The following is a 23,726-nucleotide window of genomic DNA, read 5'->3' as shown; positions in this document are numbered from 1 at the left end:
ACCGGGATGGCGGATGGCGGCAGGCTGGGGAGCGGGGAGCAGGAGAGCAGGTGGCCGGTGGCAGGGGTGCAGCCAGGGAAGGCTGGCTGCAGGCACACAGGCGCTCTCTCCACCTCTTCCTGGCTGTGATCTGAGCCTTCTCTTACCTCCACGCTGGACTACTCTAAGGCTTCCAAGGCACAGACTTTTGACTAGATGTTGTGAGCTCCCAGAAAATGTCGAGAGTGGATTGGAGTGAGATGGGGTCAAACCCCTTCCTGCTCCCAGGCCAGATGTGGGGAGTATGATTCCAGAGGACTTTCAGAAGAAAGTGCTCTAGGCTTTCCCCCACCCTGTGGTTTTAGGCAGCTGGGAAGTTCTTCCCAAAGTCTAACCATTGTGTCTCCACCTGCACCCTCCAAGAGATCATCTGGTACAGCTCATTGCCTCTAGGTGGGTCCACAACCAAACCAATCCAAACCTCTCATTACCACCCTACTTGTGCAAGTGATGGCAGGGGACAAAAGAAGGGGTTTTAAGGCTTGAGGACTTTGCACAGAAAGGCCTTAGGGCCTAGGGGATGAGGGCAGGGGTGAATGGACATGGACTGCTGGGAATGACTGTGGCCCCTCTTCACTGAGGTTGGGAGAGGGGCAGGGTGCCCCAGAAGTTCCTGGACAAAAGAACAGTGCTTCTCAAATTGTAACTGCATACCAGTAAGCCTGGAAAGTAAAAGGGTGGGTCTTCTTAAAGAGGGGATTCAGAATCCCTGGAGCTTGAGAGTGGGCACAGCTAACATGCTCCCATGGCTCCACGACACCAGGGTTGCTGGCCTGTGAGCCACACCTGGAACCAAACAGTGGTTCCCAAACCTGGCTCTGCCTCAGATACTACCTGGGAGGACTCTTTCTCACATCTGGCATCCTGGGCCTCAGCCTTCAAGATTCCTAGTCAGGTGGTCTGAGAAACGGCCTGGGCATCTGCACTTTGTAAGCTTCCCTAAGTGTTGTGAGGCAGACAACTCTGGGAACCAGACCTCTGGGGTCCCTCCCAGCTACAGACCTCATCTGCATAGTCTAGGATGGTGGTACAGGCACACACAGGCTTGGAATTCAGGTGAACCATTTATCAATTCTATGATCAACTCCCCAAACCTTAGTTTTCTCCTCTATAAAATGGAAATCGTGGTACCTCCTATAGAGATTTGTCATAAGGAAAAAAGGTGATATCTGCTAAGCATTAGCCTCGGGCCAGGTACCATAGTAAGCATTCAACGAACACTAGCCACCAGTAGGATTCTTATCACACCCCTACTGGGCTTCACCTGGTTTTCATCATTTTGGCCAGCTCCCATTTTTCTCTTATACACTAATTTTATATCATGTTCACCTGCACCAACTTTCTGTCTTGGAAGCTTAAAAGACCATAGTGTATGGGAGGGGTGGAGTGAAGATGGGTGTCTGGGTGTGTGTGATATTCCCACATCAAACCACGAGCTGCTGAAAGGCAGGCCCTTGTTTTATGATTGATCTCAGTAACTTTTCTGCCAGGCATTCCGGGCACTGACCAAAGCTTGAACAAACAAACCAATGGATGGAAGGATGGAAGGATGGAAGGACGGATGGATGGACACCAGTGGCTAGATCGCCTCCTTCCTCCGGACATACGCAGAACCCAGGCCAGGGCTCTGCCCTGATGTCAGCTGCTCAGAGAGGGCATTAATACAGGAGGAAGGAAACTTGCCTCTGTCTTCTCCCCATGGGGGAGGGGGTCACTCAGTTCTTGGCTCTACCTGGGGCCCATGTGCACCTAAACCACATCTGAGTCATCAGCTCCCACACCCCAACCCGGGGTGCTCCTGCCTCTCTCAGATCTCTCAGGCCTAAGCCTGGAAGAGCTCCATGGGACTCAGGGGGCAGGAAGGTACGGAGACCCACAAGTCTGGACTGAGGTGCTCCTCATGGGGCTGAGGCACCATGCCGCTCCTGGGTGGCCCCACTTGGGCTGACTCTATCCCAGACCAGCATTTACAGCTGAAAAAAACCTCCACAGGATCCCAGGGCCCAGCCCACCACAGACACTCTCCTAGAATTTCCAGGAGCCAAATTACCCATGTTCGGAGCTTCATCATATGCAAGGGGCTGCCTGCGTGCCCGCCCACCCACCTACCTCAGAGCTGCCTCTGCTCCAGATGAATGTAGTAATCAACTCCCGGAACCTTGGGGAGATCCAAATACAGTAGCATATAATCATGGAGCCTGAAATAGCTGTGCCAGGGAGGCCATCTGCCACCTCGTGCATCCCTGGGGACCCCTCAGCTGGGCCCCACAGCCTGGCTGGGCCTCAGGGCCCTTTCTGGCAGGAAGGCAAGTTTGGGTGGCACTAACGAGATTCACTAGATCAATTGAAGGGCTCAGGGGCAGCTTGGGGGCTTCTCCATGGCAGACTGGGCATCTTCGGGATGGGACTTGGGTCAGAACTGCCCGGACCTCAAGGCCTTCTTCTCCCCCAGCCTGCCAGCCTGGGGCCTTACTCTGCCAGATGCCCATACAGCTGGCTCATGGGCTACTGCTCCCTGTAAGCCTCCTGTTCTCACTCTGACTCGACTCTCAGCTCTTTACCCCATGGGTTCTCCCAGAGGCTACAGGCTTGCTCGCCCTTCTCCACTATCCCTCTTACTGGCTGGTTGGAGAGGGGCTCCCTAAAAGATAAGTCCACCTCCTAACTCCCAGAACTTGCGAAGGAGACCTTATTTGACAAAAAGGTCTTTGTGAATGTAATTTAAGTTAAGGCTCTCGAGGTGGGATCATCTGGATTGTCTGGGTGGGCCCTGAATCTACTGACAAGTGTCCTGATAGGAAACCACACAAAGTAAGACACAAAGAGAAGAGAAGGCCACGTGAGGATGGAAGGCAGAGATTGGATGATGAGACCACAGGGAATGGCCACCAAGAGAAGCTGCAAGAGGCCCTGCTGACACCTTGATTTCAGACTTCTGAGCTCCAGAACTATGAGAGAATGAATTACTGTTGTTTTAAGCCACCCAATTTGCTATGGCAGCCCAAGGAAACAAATAGATTTCTTTTCTCCAGGACTGATTCTTAATCTTCAGTGTGCATGGAATCCCCTGGGGGGCTTCTTAAAACACAGACTGCCGGTCTCTTTGGTCCACAGATTTGATTCAGTAGGTCCAGGGTGGGGCCTGAGGATTTGCATTTCTGACAGGTTCACAGGTAATGCTGATGCTGCTAGTCCAGGGACCACACTTTGAGAACCACTATTCTACAAGTTCTGTTCATGACTGTGTTGGCCCATTCTGTCCCCCAAAGGCACCTTCCTCGTCCCCCGCAGTGATGTCCTCCTCCTGCTCACGGTGCTCAGGAGAGCCAAGAAAATGCCTCCTTAAGGGAATTCCCCAGTCTCATGCATCACTGGCTCTTTCTCTTGAAATCACCCAGGCCTTCCCCTGGGGCCTTCCAAAGATTTGCTTCAGGGAGGCTGTGAGTGGTAAGGCAAGTCATGGTTGGGCTCTTCTGCCCCCACCACAAGAAGACCCTACTTAGTTCCCCTCCTGGTTCCACCTCTAACTCACTGGGGAATCTTGAGCAGAGCACCTCCCCTCTGTATCTTGCCCCTCAGGTGAGTCTGTAAAATGGGCTATAAATGCTGGTGCAACTGCTTGCAAGGGTCAAATAGAAAAGCTATTCCAAGGGTTCCTGGGTGGCTCAGTAGGTGAGGCGTCCAACTCTTGATTTCGGCTCAGGTCATGATCTCAGGGTCATGGGATCAAGCCCCACATTGGGCTCCTTGCTCAGCAGGGAATCTGTTTAAGATTTTCTCTCTCTCTCTCCCTCTGCCTCTGTCCTTCCCCGCCACTTGTGTCCTCTACCAAAAATAAATAAATAAATCTTAAAAAAAAAAGAAAGAAAAGCTGTTCCTCATGAAAAGTTTCTAGAAAGATCTTTTTTTTAAAGATTTTATTTATTTATTCATGAGAGAGAGAGAGAGAGAGAGAGAGGCAGAGGGAGAAGCAGGCTCCCAAGGAGCAGGGAGCCCGATGCGGGACTCGATCCCAGGACCCTGGGATCATGACCTGAGCCAAAGGCAGACGCTTAACAACTGAGCCACCCAGGTGTCCTCTAGAAAGATCTTAATGCTCTTCACAAGTAGATGGTTAGGGACAACCAGCCTTAGGCCCTCTCTCAAGGAGTCTTTGGGGGTTATGATCAAAGCCAGTGGTTTTTAGGGATCAATGCTCATGCCAAAGTGTCAGCAGCCCTAGCTCCCCAGGCAACCAATACTCTCTCCTAGTTATGGACTGAAGTGTGATGGATTTGGGAGGTGAGGCCTTGGGGAGGTGATTAGGATTAGCTGAGGTCACAAGGGTGGAGCCCATGTGAATGGGATTAGTGCCCTTGTAAGAGTCAGGACAGAGCCTGCTTCCTGTCTCTGCTCTTCCAGACATGAGGGTGCAACCAGAAGTCAGCAGTCAGCAACTCAGGAGAGGACCCTCATCCTCCTACTCAACCATGTTGGCAAGCTGATCTCGGACTTCCAGCTTCCAAAACTGTTAGAGATAACTTTTTGCTGGTTACGAGCCACGCAGTCTATGGTACTTGGTGAGAGCAGCCCAAACTGGCTCCATTCAACCCTAGAACTGCCAGAGTAAGGACAGCAGCCCCAATTCAGGCTTCTCTGGCACCCCCCAGCAGAGTGCACTACCCAAAGCCAGCCCTGAGGCCAGGTGCTCTGGAAACACCTTGGTCCCCAGCACCCCAGTGATGACCCAGGCCTCAGGGCTTGTCATCAGCTCACTCAGCAGCCTCAGAACACCCTTGAGGGGCAACTCAGCACCACAGTTATGTGCATGGACTCTGGGCCAGGCTGCCTGAGTTTTGGACCATGGCTCTGCTACGTACTCACTGTAATAACTCTCATCAAGTCACATCACCCTCCCTGTGCCTCGGTGGTCTGCTCATCTATAAAATGGGGCACTGAAACTACTAGTAGAAAGCATCCCAGAGAAGTACTGCAAGGAGTAAGAGAGGTAAGAAGGACGAACACCTCACAGATGGAAAGTGCCATCTAAGGGCTGGTTATTATTAGTCTGACTGTGGTCATCCATCTGGGGGAACAACTGTCCCTTGGAGGGGGGGTCAGACATATGGAATGAGGGGGACCTGCTCAGAAGCCCCTTGTTTTCATCTTTTCTGATCCTTGTCCTCATAGAACTGGCCTCTGGCACTGGCCAGAATGGTTTAGCCATTTTCTCCTGAAGAGGTTTGAGTCCTTCCTCCCCATTCCCCTCACAGAGTCCCAGGAGACTGGAAGGGTTCAAGGAGGATGCTCTCCATTGCACAGAGATAGAAACTGAGACCCAGAGAGAGCAAGCACACAGCAATCATAAGCAACTGAGGAACAGGGCCAGTAACCACATTAGGACGTTCTTCTATCTCTGGAGCATGACATCCTTTCTCTTGGGACACCTGTCTGCCAATCATCTCATTTAACCCTCCCACTTTAGAGACAGAGAACCTTGGGCTCAGAAAGGGGAGACTTGCCCATGGCCTCACTGCTAGTTAGTGACAGAGCCAAGACTTAAATCCAGATCTTTGGATCCTAAGGCACTGTGTCTTAGAAGAGGTGTTAAGAGATAGAGGTTAAGAACATGGTACTTTGGGGACACCTGGGTGGCTCAGTCGGTTAAGCATCAGATTCTTGATTCCAGCTCAGGTCATGATCTCAGGGTGATAAACTCGAGCCCCAGTGGGCTCCATGCTGGCCATGGAGCCTGCTTAAGATTCTCTCTTCCCCCCCTCTTTGCCCCCGCCCCCGCCGCCCTTTCCCCTTGCGCATGCACATTCTCTCTCTCTCTCAAAAAAAAAAAAAAAGAGAGAACATGGTACTTTGGAATTAGAGCTAAAATAGAATGCCAGTTCAGTTACATCCTAGCTGTGGGATCTTGGTCAAGTTGCTTAACTTCTCTGGCCTTTAGTTGCCCCGTCTATAAACTCGGAGTAGCTTCTATCCCAAAATGGGATTTCAGGATTAAATGAGATATGAATGTGCTTAGCATCTTGAAGTGTGATAAGTGGGAGCCACTACTCCCTTCCCACATCACCCTGAGCCCAGCTGTCTTCCCATGCACACAGGTACACCCCCCCCCACACACACACACACCCTTCTCCATCCCGGACTTCTCCAACTCTTCCCCCTCTGCAGCAGGCAGCCAATGTGTTTTAGATCGGCTGGCTTGCGCTGAGAGAGTTGTGGTGGTTCTAACTTGGGTTTCAGTTTGGAGTCTGGCACCACTCTTGATTAATTTCCCCTGCTCAGCACAATGTTGGCCAGTTTCATGTGGCTATCCTTTGCAATTATGCTTTTCTCCCCGTAGGGTGTCCAGGATTGGGCTGTTTTCCTGTTTTCTCCCCTTTATTCCTGCCACTGTGCTTTTCTGATTCTTCTCCAGGGACCAGCCAGCCTGCGCTTCCCGGGCCCCACCCCAGCCCCATCCTGAGGTCTTTCTGGGCTGTTTTTCTGCTTTTCCATGCACTCTCCCCCTGGCCCTGCCTCACCCCCACCCAGTTTCTATTTTCCCCCAGGCTCCACTAGCTTCCCGTGGTTTCTCTTGGCCTCGGCTCAAACCTGGAGTGACACATCTGGCATTGCATCCTCTCCCTCCCACACTGGTCGGAGAAGAAGCAAGTGTATCCAGGGAGGCTGTATTGTAGAGCTGGGTGCTACCCACCCAGGTGCCAAGCCAAAGAGCCTATGTACCATGTCTGACTGGTCACCGAGGGCCCCATCCCCTAAACCTGACCCCACTCCTGATCAATCCAAACCTACTTTCTATTCCCCAGTGTCTGGTTCTAGCTGGTAGAAGGTGAACCACAGGAGACTAAACCTTTGCTGAGGTTCCAGGAATGTCCACAGGAGTCGGTGAAGGGACCTTGCCTTTTAGAGGCAAAGAACAGCCTTTCCTAGGGACCTGAGCCCTTGGGTGGGTCTGGCCTGCTCTGGAGAGGACATACCACCCCCAGGAGAGACATGGGCAGGGATGTGTCTCCTATATACTGCCTCCCTGACCCACTGGCTTCCTACAGGAAGGAGGGAATTTCTATTTATTGGTATTTGTCAGGAAGGAGGGAGGGCCACCCCGTGATAGCCACCAAAAGTGACTTCCCTTGCAGCCATGATGGAAAGGGCACAGCAACAACACTGGGGTATAGCCCTGCCTTCCCCACTCACTAGCTCTGACCTTGGAATAGTCCCTGAACTTATCTGAGCCTCTATTTCCTCATCTGCCAACAGAGAAGGCAATCATGAGGGGGTTTTTGTGAGAATGAAGTCAGATCACACACATAAAACATCTCACGTAGCGCTGACACACAGAGGGGTTCCCAAAATTGTCATTTGCTCCCACCGTCCCCTTTCAGCCGGGCAAACCTGGGCTGGTTTTACTGTCTCTGTCTGAGATGGAGGAACCTGAATTAGTAGGACAGAGCCTCATTTAGAGGTCCCCAGCTTCCAAAAGCTCAGGAAATAACACCAACCAAATAGAACATTTGAGTTGGATTATGCACTCCCCCTCTTCTCCCCAACACACACACATACACACACACATACACACACACACACAGATGTCCTACAGGTGGGGTGACCCCCTTTCCAGTTTGTCTGAGATGCTTGGTCACCCTACCCATAGGTACCTCAAACTCAATAGGTCCAAAGGGACATCAGTGTCTCCCCTTTCCCTGTGCCCCTCCCCAGAGCACTCATCCTCTGGGGATCACTACTTACTTACATTCTTACTGTGATCTCACCATGTGCCAGGCTCTCCACGACCAGCCTCTCTGTCCACCCAGACGTGGAAGCCAGAGACATGCCCAGCAACTTGACTCCTCCTCCCCTTCAACTCCCACCTCCAGTCCATACCATGACTACTAGAAATAACTGTAGTAGTAGCAACAAAAGGTACTATGTTTTTATGTATATCAGCTCATTTCATTCTATCCTACTGAGGTACATAGACACCACCTCCCTTTTACCAATAAAGAAACGAAAGCAGAGAGGGTAACTAATCTGCTCACGGTCCTACAGGTAGTAAGTGAAGGAGCTGACCCAGGACATCCGAACCAGAGTCCTGATGACATGTCATCTTGATATTTCTAGAGTCCAGCAGTTTCTTTTATCTTATTATGCCTCCCTTTCTTCAGCTGCCATTAGGCTCCCTTGGTTCACCAGCCCCTTACTGGCTCCACATCTCCAGGCTGTCCTCCATAACTACTGCCAAAGTAATCTTTCAGTGATGCAAACTCAATCACACTGCTCTCCTGCTAAAAATTCTCCTGTGGCTCACCAGTGTTCAAATCCCTAGCAAGGTCCGTGCTTACTCTTTAGGCATTACCTCTTACTAATTCCAGATCTTTCTCCACCACTGGCCTTCCCACCAGTCCCCGAACACACACACAGTTCAGCCAGACTCACTTCATTGTAAAGTCTCTAGAATTTACTGGGTTCCTCATCTGTGTGTCTTGGCATGTGCTATTCCCTCGACCTGGAATGTCCTTCCCTGATTCTTCGCCCAATTGACGCTTACTAATCCTTCAAGATGCAAGTCAGGTTTTGCCTCCCCAGCAAAGCCTCAAAAATATGTGTAAAATGAATAGATCAATGACTAGTTAAGTGAATAATAACATAATAGCATCACCACACATCCCAGTTGTGCGGAGTCTTCTTTTTACAAATCCCTCTTCTGTTTACTATATATTTGATCTTCCTGACAACCCTGTGAGATAGGCAAGGAAGATAATTACCCCCAAATTTAAGGTGGAAAAACTGAGGCACAGGGAGGGTTAGTGACACAATAGTCGGGATCAGAGCCAGGACTTGAAGCCAAGTTTTCTGCTTCATAGGACAGTGCGCTCCTCACACGATTGCAAGAGGCAAAATCTATTCATCTGCCTTAACACTGCGGGAGTGGGGGACTGGGCCTCTGTCCCCTGCCCTGACCCACCCAGACCATGGAGAGTAATAGGGCTGCAGGTGGAAGCCAGTTACCTAGTTTCCCCAGCCACAGGGGCTGCCCATTTTTCAGAAAGTGCAGAAGAAAACTGCCTGATAGCCCCAAAGCATCATGCCTGGTCTGAAAAACAAGACCTTTGGAACCCCTAAGCAGACAAAAGATGTGATTCACAATTAAAACAAACAAAACTTAACCTTAAAATAAGTGTGAAACCCAGCAAAATTCTAATTTTTTTCCCCAATGAATACCTCTTTGACGCTTTGGATGAAATGTCAAATCCTGCACACACGCACCCCTCCATTTTTGGCTGCCCCTGCTTTGCTGGTGCCCTAAGCAAATGTTTAGTCTGTGCTGGGGGGTGGAGATCAAGCACAGGATTTGCTGGCCTTTGATCTTCTGATGTTGGCCTCTAGGGAAATGCTGGGTTACCTGCCCAGTTCAGCGGTAACCTGGATGGAGGGAGAAAAGGTGTCTGGGGCCAGAGGCCCAGCATTTGTTGGGACGGAGGGTGGGAAGGTGAGAGAGTGAGTGGAGGCAGGGGCGGGCCAATAGGGCAGCTGGGGGGGGCGCTGGGGTGCAGACACAGAAGCAGGAGGGTAGGAGACGGCCAGGGCAGGGGCAGGGGAGGAAAGTCCGGACCATGTGTGGGTGTGGCACAGATAGCTGGCCAGGGCCCCCATGGCTGGACCCCTCTATTGATGGTGCAGTGGGGCCTGAATATGGGTTATGAGAAGGAAAGCCACCTTGCTACCTCCTTCATCCTTCTACCTGAGGAGAATCTGGACAGTTTAGAATCAGACACAACCACTGGCTGGACAGGGACCACGGCAGAACCCACAGGCTGAGGATGCCCGGGGCCTTCGTCCTGACACAGTGCATGTTAATGTGCCTCAGTTTCCCCCATGGCTAAATGTTATGCCCATGCCTGTCTCTCAACTTTGATTTCTCCCAAAACATCTATTTACTCTCCCACCAGATGCAGATGTACTTGAAAATTCAGTTGGTTCAGACCTGTATTAGGCACCTGCTAGGACCCAGGCCCTTCGATGTGCACCGTGTGAATAAAACTCAGCACCTGGCCCAGAGGATCACAGCTGGCGAGCTCACATCACTAGATAGCACCTGTTTCTGCTTCTGCCCTCAGACTCAGTCTTGCCTCCATGAAGCCCCTACTGGGTGAGAAAGGAACTGCAGGGCTCCTTGAAGAGATGGCTCTCTCCTGAGTGGCCAGTGAGTCCCTGAATGCAGTCCCACCCACAAGTAGGGGAAATGGGTGTCTGGGCCTAGCGCCGCCCCCCGCAAGCCCTGGGGGCTAGAGCAAGCTAGGTGGGGGAGATAGCCCGTTCCTGACACTTCTCTGGGGTGGCAGTCTCCAACCTCCCCCCCAGGCTCTGTGGCAGAACGCCAGACACCCCAGGACCGCTGCCCCGGTGGCCCCACCTAGGGAGGTCCCATTCCCACAGTCCTCCGGTGGGGGCTCAGGGCCTTCCTTCCCGAATACACACGCAAGTGTACACATACACACACTGACGACAACAAAAAACCCCGAAAAAAACCAAAGCCTGGAGCGGCATGCTGTCTGGAACATGGAGTGAGAAAGGGGGGCCCGCAGAAAGGAGGGGAAGCCGAGGCAGGGGGCCTGGGGCTGTGAGTCAGGCCCCAGGAAGCTGGCTCCCCAGCCCAGCCCTCCAGTGACTCACAGAGACTGCAGGCTCGGCAGCTCCCACAGGGCCGCTGCGGGGATTCCTCCCAGCTGGTTGTTCTGCAGCATCCTGTAAGGGGAGGGAAGGGCTTGGAGAACCCACACAGCATGCACAGCTGGGGGGTTCCTCCCTCGACCCCTGACCCACACCAGACCCCTCCCTCTTGCCCCAGCTTCCGAGCCCCAGAGAGTCCCGATCCAGCGCCCTGCCCTGTTAGTGGGGGTTCAGAGGCTGCCGAGGAATTGTGGGCTGTGCCTGGGGCTGGAGAGGGCTCAGAAGGGCTTCTGGGATGAGGCAGGGCTGAAGAGGACCGTGGAGAAAAAGCAGAGAAGACATCTTGGGGAAGCGAGATGAGCTGGAAGTTAGAACACTTGCAATTCTGTCACAGTTTGGTCAGGAAGGACACTGGGAAATGTAAGTTTTTCTCCCCAGGCAACTGAAAGGCTGGAGGTGTCTTTGGGGAAGGGGAGATGTGGATGAGGGCAAGACCGCCCCTTGGGAGGCAGAGCCCCAGGCAAATATGTTTTTGTGGAATCCATGTCTATAGAAACAATCTGAGGCACCCCAGATCAGCATGTCAGCACTATTCTGATGGCCCCATCTCACACGGTCCCACAGAAGAAATAACATGCCAGCCAGCGGACATGATCCACTTGGTAGGCTGCTCTTCTGGAACTGGCTCAGCCACAGGACCCCAGGACCATCCCAGAGGTGGAGCTCTTCTGCGCACCTGGGAAACCTGACCTGCAGGGCAGAGGGTCAGAGAGCACACAGAGAGGAGACAGGAGGCCTGGGCGGTCCCTCCGGGTGGCTCTGCTGACCCCAGGCATTACAGCTGGCCTTAAACATGTTTGAGAAAGGTACCCCAAGGCACAGAGACTCTAAGACGCGGGGCCCTGAGCAAGGATCCTGCTCACCTGGATCTGTGGGAGGGAGGGAGTGAAGAAAGGATAGGAAAGTCCCTGGGTGGCATTGCCATCCGGACATTCTTTACCTGTAGGCCTGGAGAGCTGGACACCAGAAATGGGGAGGAGGAGGGCACACGGACTGTGGGTGCTCTGGGGTCCAGAGAATAGCTGGGGAACCAGGAAGGAAGCTGCCCGGTACCCTAGGCAGAGTGAATGGGCCCTGTGCCAACCCAGCCTGCCTGCACAGCACCCCGTCCGACAGCCCCCAGGGCCACACACGGCCCCAGAGGCGAGGGGTGCATCCTGATAGGCCAGGTGTCTCAGGAACCTGGAGGGGATGAGCACTCAGTGAGTCCTACTGAGTGCCAGGTATGGACTTGTCAATCTTTCAGAAGGGAAGGCTCAGCAGAGATATGCCTCTTGCTCGGGATCACTCAGGGAAGATCACCGTGCTTCAGGAAGAGTAGCTCCTTTCCTAGTCTTTAAGTTGAAAAACAGTAGCAGCTGATGTGCCTGGTCATAGAGCTTTATATGTATTGACTCAAGCTTACCCCAGAGGGTTTATTCCCAGCATCCAAACACCTAGCCATGAAAATGCAGAGTGGGAAGATAATGCACCTGAGTAGTTACCCACGTCTCCTATGTGACTGTCCTCGTCAGAGCCACCCCTGTTACCTCTCCTAAACTCCTTTTATAGATATGTAAGAATCCCAAACATGAACCAAACCACAGCACCACAAGAACAAAAGAGCGTTGGCCTCACTGTGGGCCTGGCCTGGAGACTGAGAGGAGCCCCTGTTGCAGGGCAAGCTGAGGAAGGGGGAAGAGAGCCAGACCCTGAGGACTGCAGAGAACTGGGGCCTTGGGATCGGGGTCCTCCCTGCCCCTGGCCCCGAGGCTGGCTGAGCACAGCACGAAGGGAAGGGCCAGGCTGCAGGCAGATGCAGTGCCCAGGGTCTCTTCCTGCTCATACTTTGTGCCCCTGAAGGAGCACACTCCCCAGACCCCTCCAAGCCAGGCTCCACACAGCCCAGGATGGGGCCTTTCAATTACAATTTTGCTTCAAAGGTAGAATTTAGGGGCATCTGGGTGGCTCAGTAGGTTAGGCAGGTGACTGATTCTTGATTTCGGCTCAGGTCGTGATCTCAGAGTTGTGAGATCAAGTCCCAACTTGGGCTCCTCACTGCGACCCCCCCCCGTCCCTCTGATGCTTCCCCCAACCTGCTTTAAAATAATTAATTAATTAAAAATCAACCTTAAAAAAAAAGGTAGAATTTAAACCTGAGCCTCCCAGACTTCCTTAGAGTGTAGCAGTCACACAACAGGCTCTGAAGTCAGCCAGCCTGGATTTGGGTCCTAAGCTCTGCCTCTGTCCAGCGATGCAATAGCTGCAAGCTCCTACTTCAACTCTGTGGGCCTCAGTTTCCTCATCTGTAAACTGGGGATGATGATAATGACCTTACGCACTGATTAAATGGATTAAATTAAATAACCCCCGTAAAGCACAGCATGCGTTGCAGTATCTCAGGCAACAGAAGCGCTCAGTAGCACGGCAAGCGGCCTTACAATTCTGACATCGTTTTATCAGTGCTGGATGACTTGAGTAGGTCACTTCCCCTCTCTGGGCTTCAATTTTCTCCTCTTTCAAAGGAAGAGGCTACCAGAGGTTGCAAAAATAAACCCTCACTCAGTTAAAATATTCAGGGACCCAAGACATTTCCTGCCCTCCGCCCTGCTTAGTACTTCTATCCTTCTAGATGTGTCGACCTCCAGCATCTAAAGAGTGGGAACTTCACTTGGGGATCTCAGCGGGCTACCTTGATTCTCGCCCAGAGGCCACAGGATGCTTGGAGCAAGGAGATGGAGAAATGATGGTTGGGCAAACAGGAGGGGCCACAGGCTGCTCAGGCCACCTCACAGGCCCCCACGCCTCCAGGGGCCCCAGAAGCTGCATCTAGTCACTCTGTGGGCAGAACCCCACCTCCCCTGAGCATCGCAATGCATCTCTACCCCCATCACCTGCTCAGATCCCCCTACCCTTTGTTCTGTCAAATCCCAGATCTGGAAAGATCTTTAAGGTCTCCGAATTGTACCTCCCTGCCAACACAGATGCTGTAGCACCTTCGCAGGGCACAGTCATCCTTCCAGTGCCAGGGAAGTTATCCCATGCCAGGTAGTCAGTCTGTTCGTCAAGAAAGTCCTTGCTTTCATGGCATCAAAACCCACTAAGCTGAAGGTCAGCATGGCGGTTGGCTTTGGGCCTGGCGCTGTCTCCCTTGCTGTTCCTGGCCTCCTTTCCCAGCCTTCACTCCTTTACTGAAACACAACTGGGTCATCAAAGCTGGAAGCACCTTTAGAAGGGAAGAACCCCTTTGTTTCCCAAATGAGGAGATGGGGGTTCAGGAAGGGGAGGTGACCTACCCTCAGTTACAAAGCAAACTAAAGGCCAAATCAGGCCTAAGGCCCAAGTCTTATCTCCTAGGCCACTGCTTTTGTGACCACATTTGCCTGCCTCTCTCACTGGCCCTGATTCTGCCTGGTGAGCCAGAGTCTGTCCAATGCAGTGGGTCTCAAACCTGGCTACATATTAGAATCACCTGGGAAGATTTTTTTTTTTTTAAACCCCAGGGTCTAGGCCACACTGCAGCCTGATTAATCTCTGGGGCCAAATCTCTAGGCAAGGGATTTTAGGCAAGCTCCCAGGTGACTCTAATGTGCAGCCATTCATCTAGGGGAAGCCCAGCCCTCAGGACTCCTCCCTTGGTCACCGTGAAGCACTGCTGAGGAATATCTCTCTGGTTTAAAAAGCATTTGGGGGCAGGAACCATGAGCGCTAATAGCTGGAAGGTTCCAGAGAGGTGATCCACCAGTGGCTGACAAAGGTCCTTCCTTTGGTTCTGTGGAGGGGCCTTGGGGGTCACTGGGGTGGATGGGCAAAAGAGAGCCTGGGGTCTATCCACCCCCCTCATCCACTGTAACCAGAGAAATCCTCCCTCATCTGTTTATACATCATGACTTCTGCACGAGGTGTTTGTGTTTTAAGTTTCTGCAGTTAAAAATGTTGGAAAGGGTATCCCAATGTCCCCATTTTAAAGGTAAGAAAACTGAGAAAGTCTGAGCGTCCTCCTTGCCACCTCTTCTGGGATCTGCTGCACATGAGACCCACTTCCTGACATCCAGGCTCTTGACAGGACGAGGGCAGTAGGCTCCACCTCCTGGAGAAGAATGGCTCAGAGGATCTCCCTGGGCTCCTAGAGCCTAGTATCCTTCTCCCATGAGCCAGGCAGGAAGTACCCACTCTAAAACAGCTCACAAGTCTCTCCTCCCTAGGTCAGTCCAATTCGTTTCATCAACACCAGTGGAAGCCCGACTCTGGGCCAGGCATGGGTGCTGTCCAGCCAGGTGGAGAGTAAACACAGTCAATGTCAACAGAAGACCACTCAATACAGTGTAAAGAGGACAACCCAGGGAGAGTCCCTCAGGGATGGGGCCCGAGAGGTACTCACTCCGCCCCACCCCTCGGTGGCCTCCAGCCAGGGCTTCGGAAGGGCTTCGGGAAGAGGCTGCCCTTTTTGAGACTCAGGCATCACCAAGGTGACATGAGCTAGGAACCCCAAACCAGTCTCCCAGAGATTTGGGGCTCAAACCAGGCGTAGGTAGTCTGGGGAAAATCCCTTGCCCAGCCTCTTGGGGACATGGAGGGGAAGCAAGTCCTTCAACTGTCAACCCCCGTTTCCCAGATCTGGGTCTGGTGAAAAGCAACTGAGGCCCATCAGGAGTCTTTCTAGATGAGCCAAACTGGCCTAACATAGGTAAGGTGGCGGTCTAGGCAGGAAAGGCACCAAGGCTCAGGCCTCACGCAGCTCTCTGAGGGGAGGGGGGCCGCTGTGAGGGAAGAGGCTTGTGAGGGAAGAGGTGGCTGGGGCACACTTTCTCCCTCTCTCTCTCTCTCCTTCCCTCCATCCCCTCTCTCTCCTCTCTCTACTTCTCCCCCCAACCCCGCCACTCTCCCCTTCCCTCTCTCTCTCTCCCTCCTCCATCCCCTCTCTCTCCCCTCTACTTGTCTCCCTCCCTCCTCCCCTTCTTCCTCCTCAGTGTGAGGCAGGAGCCATTGAGGGCAGGACAGCCTCCTCACAGGCCAGCTCCACATCCTCAGGCTGCGGGTCAGGGCAGGATGCAGGAGCTCCAGCCTCCGCGATTCCCTCACCCTGGCAGGGCACACAGGGCAGGTGCCCTCCAAGGCTCTTTTCTACATACCAGCAGCAGCAAGAGCTATGCTTCCCTTAGGACAGTTCCGATGGTGGCCGATGGTGGCCGTGGGCAGGGGCAGAGGCAGTGAACCCCGGGCCTCAGGCTTCCCAACTCTAGAGGACAGACATTCCCACCTACAGTCTGGAGAAAAGGCGTGAGACTGGAAATCCCCTGCAGGCCTGGCTCTCTCCGCAGGAGCCTGGCCAGAGCCTACAGGCTCCAAGACTTGGAAAAGCCGCAGAGGAAGGAGGGAATCCAAGAGTAACACCTCCAGGGCAGGCGTGGGGCCGAGGTGGGAAGGACAGAGGGAGGGGTCTGCCACTGTCACTTAGGAGAAGATCAGAGAGGGAATCTTGCCCTTCTTTGTCCTTTGCTTCCAAGAGGAAAGAGGCAGAGTGTCCTGCAGGGATAGTCAGGCCTCAGAGAAAGGAAGATGGAGTTCAGGTAAGAGTCTCAGACCCCAAGAAGACAGGGGAGTAGCTAAAGGGACAGTATCCTGGTACAAAAAGAGATTATTACGCTGATGGTGGGCTTTACTACTCTATTATTTTTTTTTTAAGTCACCAAGGCTCTTTTGAGACTTTTTATTTATTCATTTTGAGAGAGACAGCAAGAGCAGAGCAGGAGGGAGAGGCCTAGGGAGAGGCAGGTTCCCCGCTGAGCAGGGAGCATGAGATGGATCCCAGGACCCCGGGATCATGATTTGAGCCAAAGGCAGATGCTTCACCAACTGAGCCACCCAGATGCCCCTTACTGCTCTATTTTTCTTGCAGTACTGAACACTGAGCCATGGAAGGACAGGGCGGCAACAGAACTGACATGAGGCATCAGAAAGTCCTTCTTGCCCAGATGCAGGAGGAATCCCCTGCTTTGAAGCACTTGAGTAAGAGAATAAGCTCCCCAAGACCACCCAACTCAACTCTCAAGTAGAAAACTCTGCAGGCAAAGAACTGACGAGAAGCCTTTGGGGGACCAGGTGGTCTTCGAGGATGGGGTAACGTGGGGGCCAATGGCAGAGTGGGGAGCGGGCCTCCGGCTGTCCTTGGCTCCAACCAGCAGCCTCTCCTGGCCACCCAGCTCATGGAGCCAAGGGCGCCATTTGCAGAAAGGGGGCGGGAGGCTTGTGGTTTCTCCGAGGCTTTGATTTATTGCCTAATGTAGGCAAAGAAGAAAGAGGAGGCTCATCTCTAAGCTGGAGTCTTAGAAACGGGACATGAGTCTCACATCTTCTGAAGGCCCAGCAAACAGAACCCGCTCTCTAATCCTGGCTGCAGGTCTGAGCCTGCCACTGGGCACAGACACGCCACCAAGCAGGCTGCCTGCACTCTGCGTCTGGCTCAGGATGCCTCTCCACACCCCGGGGCAGCGATGTTGACGGGGATCAAGACAGACCAAGAGGAGAAGCAGGAAGAAGGAGAAGTGAGAGGCGGGGCACAGAGGGGCAGAGGGAGGGAGAGCAAGGGCTGAGACAGAGAAGGGGAAAGCGGGAGAGACCTGGGGACTGAGGCTGGGGAGAGACCCCGCAGGATCCAAGGGCACTGCAGAAGGGAAGGGAATGACAAGAGACTGGGACAGCCTTGGAGTCAGAGACTCAGAGGCAGATCCAGAGAAAGGCTAAAGGCCAAAGGTGTTCAAGACCGGCAACATGAAAGTGCTTAGCCTGGACCATGGACTGCTGACCACCTAAAAGCCAGAAGTTCACAGGCCAAGGGGCCAAGGCCATTACTAGCCCATAAACAACTCTGAGCACGTTTGAAAACGATACTCCTTTCTAGGTGGCTATAGCCCCAAGCCAGGCATAGGTCTGGATTTCAGCCCCTTCTTTTAACCCATTCAGCCAGATGTTCTTGTGCAGTAAACCACCTGCTCAACCATTCAAAGAAGACCTGCAGGTCAAGTGAGGACTAAGGGAGCAGCAGAGCTGGGGAATGGCTCACCAGCTTAGGGAAACTCCAAATGCTCCAAATTCTATTGCTCCAGGATCAGCCTTCAAGATCCTCATTTTCTTCCCAAACCCATCCCTGTGGTGATGTGCCCTCCCCAGGAACCTGTGCTGCCCACCTTCAGACACCGTGCATCTACTTCCCCCTATGAACTTTCATTCTCACTCCTCATAAGAACATGGGGGGAGCTTTGGGGGAGACAGTCTTGATTGGGACAAAGTGAGCCATGGATGCGGATGGAAGGAGATGGTGCCTCAGTTTTCCCTTCTCTAAAATGGGCCATCAGTTCAATAGCAAGGGGGTAAGTTAGTGAACTAACACAAGGTCCTCTCCAATTCTCTTTCCTTTTGCTTTAAAGGAAAGATAAAAGGTTGAAGAGGGGGATGGGATGAAGAAGCCTGAAAACAGGGCTGCGAGATATTTACCGTGGGAAAGGGGACTCAGAGCTGCAGAGACCAAGGTTGGGTCTCAGGAGGAAGAACAGCCAAGGAAATCCAATCTGGATTCCTCCTCTCCTGGCCCAATAGGGCTCATGAGGGGACAGCAAAGACCTGCCTCTCTGGTCATTATTCACATTACAAAAAAAAAAAAAAAAGATACTTGTCTTCTGTGGAGGGTTGCCATAACTATCAGGTGCAATGAAATGTTTGTTTACAAATCAGAAAATTTGTTATAGAAATGGTGAAAGCAAAGAAATGGAAATCACAATTAAAATGAAAAATAAAGATGAGGAAGTAAGCAAGCCAGTGACAAACCAAGACCCGGCTTACAAATCTTCAACCTGCCCACAGTTCTCAAGGCTGCATCTCTGTGGAAAATGGGGAAGACTTATACTTACAGGATTTTCAGGCTGTAGAGGCCAGAGAATGCTTGTCCCGGGATGTGTGAGAGATGGTTCCCTGAGAGACGCCTGCAAACCAGGGAAAAGTGTCAGTGATGTTGGCAGGGAACCCAAATGGAAAAAGTGGGGGACCACCCTTAGCATCTTGGGATTTGGGAGGGGAGAGGGGGGTGATAACTAGCATTTATTGATAGCAACAATGTGTTCAATGCTTCACTCCCATTCTCACTTAACTCTAACAATAACCCTGTGAGGTGCCTAGAATTATCTCCAAATTTCAAAGGAGGAATCTCAGGCTCAGGGAGAAGATCAAGTCACTTCCCCTAAGGCTGCCAGAGCTAGGCAGTGGCCGAGCATGGTGTTGTCACCCAGACCTGATTCACTTCTAGGCTCTGGTCCGCTCCAGAGTGTCATATCCTCCCCTCTGCTAACCTGGATGACTCACCCGCCACCCTCAACTGCCGAACTGCACTGCATCCTGTCACCAGGGGAGGGCCAGGTACAGACAGGGTGGGACCGTGTCTCCCCATGCCCTCAACTACACAGCTAACCCCTGTTAATCCAGGAGGGTTAGGAAATGGGGTTTTAGAATTAGTCCAACATCCGGGTCTAATGAAGCACCTCCACATTTGTCATGGGGTGATCGCCAATTCTAACGGGAGCAAATGTGACAGAATATCCTTAATGCCCAAACCAGACTGAGCAGAGTCAAACCATGGATGATGCAGAAGGCACTTGGGATCTCCCAAGTCCCCAGCGACATTATTACGTACTTCGATTCCTAATGAGAGGCTATGGATGTACAGTCTGGGCTGACATACCTCAGAAGCTGTCTTCTTTTTAAAAAATATATCTTTAATAAGAATCTTGTTATTTGGTATTTGTTGTTTAAAAAAAAATTGTGTGGAAAGGCATCATGATATTTGAGGTCCCCAAGCTTGGATCCTATAGGTGGGCATTTGCCATGGAAAGGTCCTTTAGATGGAACCTTTAAAAGGGGCCTAGCCCCTTCTCAGGGACCTGAAAATGGAAGGAAAATGAGCCTTCGGTTCTCAGGTTGTGCCATGGATGTCACCTGCCCCAGCGCCTCAGCCTTCACACCTGCTTTTCACTCCCACCCAAGATGTGGCACCTCCACCTCAGAAGGCCCCTTACTGCCTCCAATTCTGTCACTTCCTTTGAGCCCTGGCTTAATACTCCTCCCCCAGGAAGGCTTCCCCATCCATAGGCTAGAGGTGCCTCCCCCCTCCCCCGCACCCTGACCACTTCCTTACACAGAACCCCCTGCTCACCTGCTGGGCACAGCTCTGCTGTCTCACCTAGAAGCTCCCTGAACTTCTATCTTGTTTTCCCCCAGAGCACCTTGAGCTTGTCTTTCACACAGAGGGGAAGCTCAATAAGTACAGGGTCTAGAAAACCCAACTATGGCTCTGGGGGTTGATCGAATCCTACCTCCAGCAGGGGCAGGCTGACTGCATCTTGGGGGAGCACTGTCTAGGATGGAGATGGGAAATCGGTTAGGGCAGCAGCAGGGCCAGGGTTGGGGTGGAACTATGAATGTTTCCAGAGCCAGGAGCCCATGCTTTGCACAGTTTAAGCAAACCTTAGTAGAGCCCTGAGGATCGACAGTGGTGCGAAACCAAGAAAAAGCAGGCTGGAGATGGAGGTTGGAGGTTAGGAAGAGGTCTGGGACGAATGCAAGGATTGGGAGCAGAGTGACCTGGCTTCCCCAAGCAGACAGGCTGGGCACTCTAACTGAAGAGATGATTTATTCATGAGCACCCCTGGAGTCTGAGGCTAGCCCCAAGGACCGCAGATGGAGAGCAACAGTCGTGGGAAGGCATTAACCAGGGAGGACTTGGTGGAGGAAGTGGACCTATGTGTTCAGCAATGATAGAGGAAAGGTTTGTGCCTGAGATGGTGGGCACCAGTTGAAGGGGAAGTCTCCTGCTCAAATGCAGGAGGGGAAACCAGGATAGTGAACATGACCGGCCTCAGTGGAGCAAAGCTGGCCAGGTAGGTTTAGGCCAGGTTGGGGGAGGGCCTTAGAAGTAGATCCTTTGGGCACTGAGGAGCCAGAGAAGGTTCTTAAGCTGGTGAGATGCTCCCTGACGATGGGCAGAGTATATTTGAAAGGAGGCTGGTGCAATGGGAATAGAGAACAAGGGGTGGTGGTAAGAGACACTGCAGAGAAAGAACCACTGGGATGTGGGGGTGGCTGGTAGCTGGACACAAGGGATGGAAGCAGGTCAAAGATGACCCCCAGAAAGAGAAGCAACCACTGACAGTAAGAGGGGAAACTGCAAACTAGAGCTGGCCTCAGGGAGGACCAAGAGCCAGATTTCAGAGTACCTATACTGTGTGGTCTTGCCCAGCACCTGGGACTCACAGCTGGCCCAGGTATCTGTGAAAATACCCTGCTATCAAGAACAGCTTCCCACTCCCTTCCCTTTGAGCTCCAGCCCTCCTCCTGGGGAGCCCTGGCTCCTAGAGCTATCAGTGGTCCCAAAGCTTCGCCCCCGAGTCCCATGAAGCATCTACTCACAGCTCCTCCAAGAAGCGCAGGTGGTGGAAGAGGCCAGGCTGCAGCTCTGTAAGGTTGTTCATGCTCAGGTCTCTGCATGGAGAGAAAATGGGAGGGGAGCTGTGAGCTTCCCATCAGCCCCAACCTGTGCTGTCCAGGTCCAGACACCCACAGAGCCCCAGCTATTCCTGCAGCATACCCAACACACATATATCCATGTCATCTAATTCCAAAGCCAGCCTGGCAGGAGCATGTGCAGTGTCTAAGAGTGAGCACTGGGCTGGGAGTCAGGCCTTCCAGGTCCACATATGTGCATTCCCTCCATAGTTTCCAATTTTGCCTTCTGCCTTTCTCCTCCCACCGCCAGACTCCCCAAGGAGTGGCTGTGGTTAGGACTATGAAGGACACTGACCTCCCTGTAATGGGAGAAGCTAGAGAACCATTTGTAGAGTTTCAGAGCAGAAGGGGAGGGTCCACTTAATACAAGCAATACCTCATGCATTCTTTTTACCAAAGGGGAATCTGAAGCCTAGAGATTACTGCCATTAAGCTCTACGGAGCAGGTTCATGCAATATTCACACACTGGTGTGCTCATCCCTGCAGTGGCCACGGGGGATAATTCTTTTATTCTATCCCAGAACCAGTGGGATTTCGCTGCTCTCTGAGTTCTCTGCCAGTTGCTTTCCTGTTGGTTTTCCTCCCGTAGACTCCTGCTATCAGAGGACCTCCAAGCATGTCCCAAAAGATGCCTAGCTTCTTGATGCGGATCCTGATCCCTCCATGGATTCCTACCTTGGATCATTCCAACCTTCCCATACCATGTGAGAGGCCCCGTGGGTGGTTTCACGGTCACTGACCTCTAAAGATACCTTGACACAAAATAACCACAATATTAACAGCTGACACTTATAAGGCCTACTGTGTCAAGCACTGGCTAACCTTTAACCAAATAATTGCATGTAATCCTCACAACAGCCCCAAGGTAGATTCCATTGTTATCTCCATTTCACATTCAAGAAACCAGAGGAAAAAACACTGAGCTCTGGAGTCAAAAGGCCCTGAGGTCAACTCTGTCTTCTACTTACTTATCAGACCTTGAGCTCTTAACCACTGTGACCCTCAGTTTCCTCATCCATAAAAATGGGTTGAATAACACCAAATCCCTAGGGTCCTTACAAAGGAGCCAATGCTTACAGACTGCCTAGCAAATAGTACATACACAATTAATATCTGCTTTCTTCCCTCCACCTGTCCCTCAGAGACCTGTGGGCAAATGTCCTACCCAACAGGCCCAGGAGCTAGGTGGGAAGGAGTTGGTGCTTTCATTGGTTGGTCCTGCACTGTGTGTTAGCATTTCCTTCTCAGTTTCTACCAGGTTGAGCAGTGATGTCTCAGAGTCCGTGTGTGTGTGTCTCACACATTTGGGTCCCATCCTATTTCAAACTCTTAACAGCTGCTTCCTGCCTCTGCCAGCACCCTCCCTGAGGGGTATAGAGGTGGGTCCAAACCAGACCACCAGATCGCTGGGCACCACCCCCAGGCCTGCCTGCAGCTTTCTCCCTTCCTTGGGAATGCACTTTTGCTGTCAAACCTGAATGTCTCCATTTTCCTCCAAGAAATGTGTGCTCTGTGTGGACGATCAGAAAGGCAGCCTGGAGATGGTGAGGAAATGTGTGCTGGGGAGCCCAGTTCCAATCTATAAAAAGACTGTTTAGTCTCAAATGTTTTATCTTTGATAAAGCTTAGAGTCCGGATGCCATGTCCTTTAAAGAAGGAAGACATTCCATTCAGGGTAGAGCCAAGGAACTGGCCTGCTGAACTCAGGGCTGCTTCTTGTCCACAGCTCCCTCTCTGCTCCGCGTGGGGACAGGAGGGCCATCCCTGGGCCCACTCCATCCAGAAGAGGGCTAGACAGAAGGAGGTGTAGGGGGGGCTGGTGTGCTGATGGTCATGGTTTAAGGAGCAGAACCAAGAGAGTTTGTTGATGGATTTTATGTCAGAGTTTGGTTCTCGGGATGTATCGAGGCTCCACTAACCTGGGCTTCCAGCGGAGAGGTGAGGATGCAGGGGTGCACCAGACAGTGGCAGGGGGAAAGAATGGTGAGGCCCACAACACTTGCATCTGACTGGACTCCTCCCCTTCGAGTCCTGGACCTGGTTCATTCTCAGGCAGGCAGGGAGGCACGAGGTGCCCCAAAAAAACAATTACCTCTAAATATTTACCCTGTGCATTTCTGGACGTGTCTCCACAGGAGCGGGAGCGGGAGTTCAAGGAGCACGCGGGGCATGTGACTCAGACCTCATCACTCAGCTGTCCCTCCAGGGGCCGCACCTCAGAGGCTCTGATGTGGCTCCATGCCCCCACCCCACTCCCTCCGCCCCCCCACCCTGACTAGCGGCCTCATTGTTCTCCCCTGGGGAGGAGGGGGCCTGGACCCCCCAACCCGCCCCCACATCCTGCTCAAGACAACACACAGCCCAGCTGCAGGGCTCAGTAAGGGGAGGGGTGCACAGGAGGGTGGATTTCCAGTCGGGGGGGGGGGGGGGGGGG

The 23,726-nt window shown here is 52.5% G+C and overlaps 1 protein-coding gene across 1 annotated transcript in view; it reads right to left on the bottom strand.

The window, feature by feature from the left end:
• LGR6 (leucine rich repeat containing G protein-coupled receptor 6) overlaps positions 1–23,726 on the bottom strand; it is a 116,830-nt gene that overhangs the window by 67,377 nt on the left and 25,727 nt on the right. The window contains exons 2-4 of the mRNA XM_025855219.2: positions 21,196–21,267; positions 18,648–18,719; positions 10,705–10,776 (exon numbers count right to left, since the gene is read on the bottom strand). Of these exons, the coding sequence (XP_025711004.1) occupies positions 10,705–10,776; positions 18,648–18,719; positions 21,196–21,267 (216 nt within the window). The remainder of the gene's footprint in view (positions 1–10,704; positions 10,777–18,647; positions 18,720–21,195; positions 21,268–23,726) is intronic.

The sequence above is a fragment of the Callorhinus ursinus genome, unplaced genomic scaffold, assembly GCF_003265705.2.
Source record: "Callorhinus ursinus isolate GAN/ISIS: 27379988/994484 unplaced genomic scaffold, GSC_fseal_2.0 scaffold57, whole genome shotgun sequence".
In the NCBI taxonomy this organism is placed as follows: Eukaryota; Metazoa; Chordata; class Mammalia; order Carnivora; family Otariidae; genus Callorhinus; species Callorhinus ursinus.
Note: the sequence above shows the minus strand (reverse complement) of the source record. Positions and strands in the feature narration are given on the sequence as shown.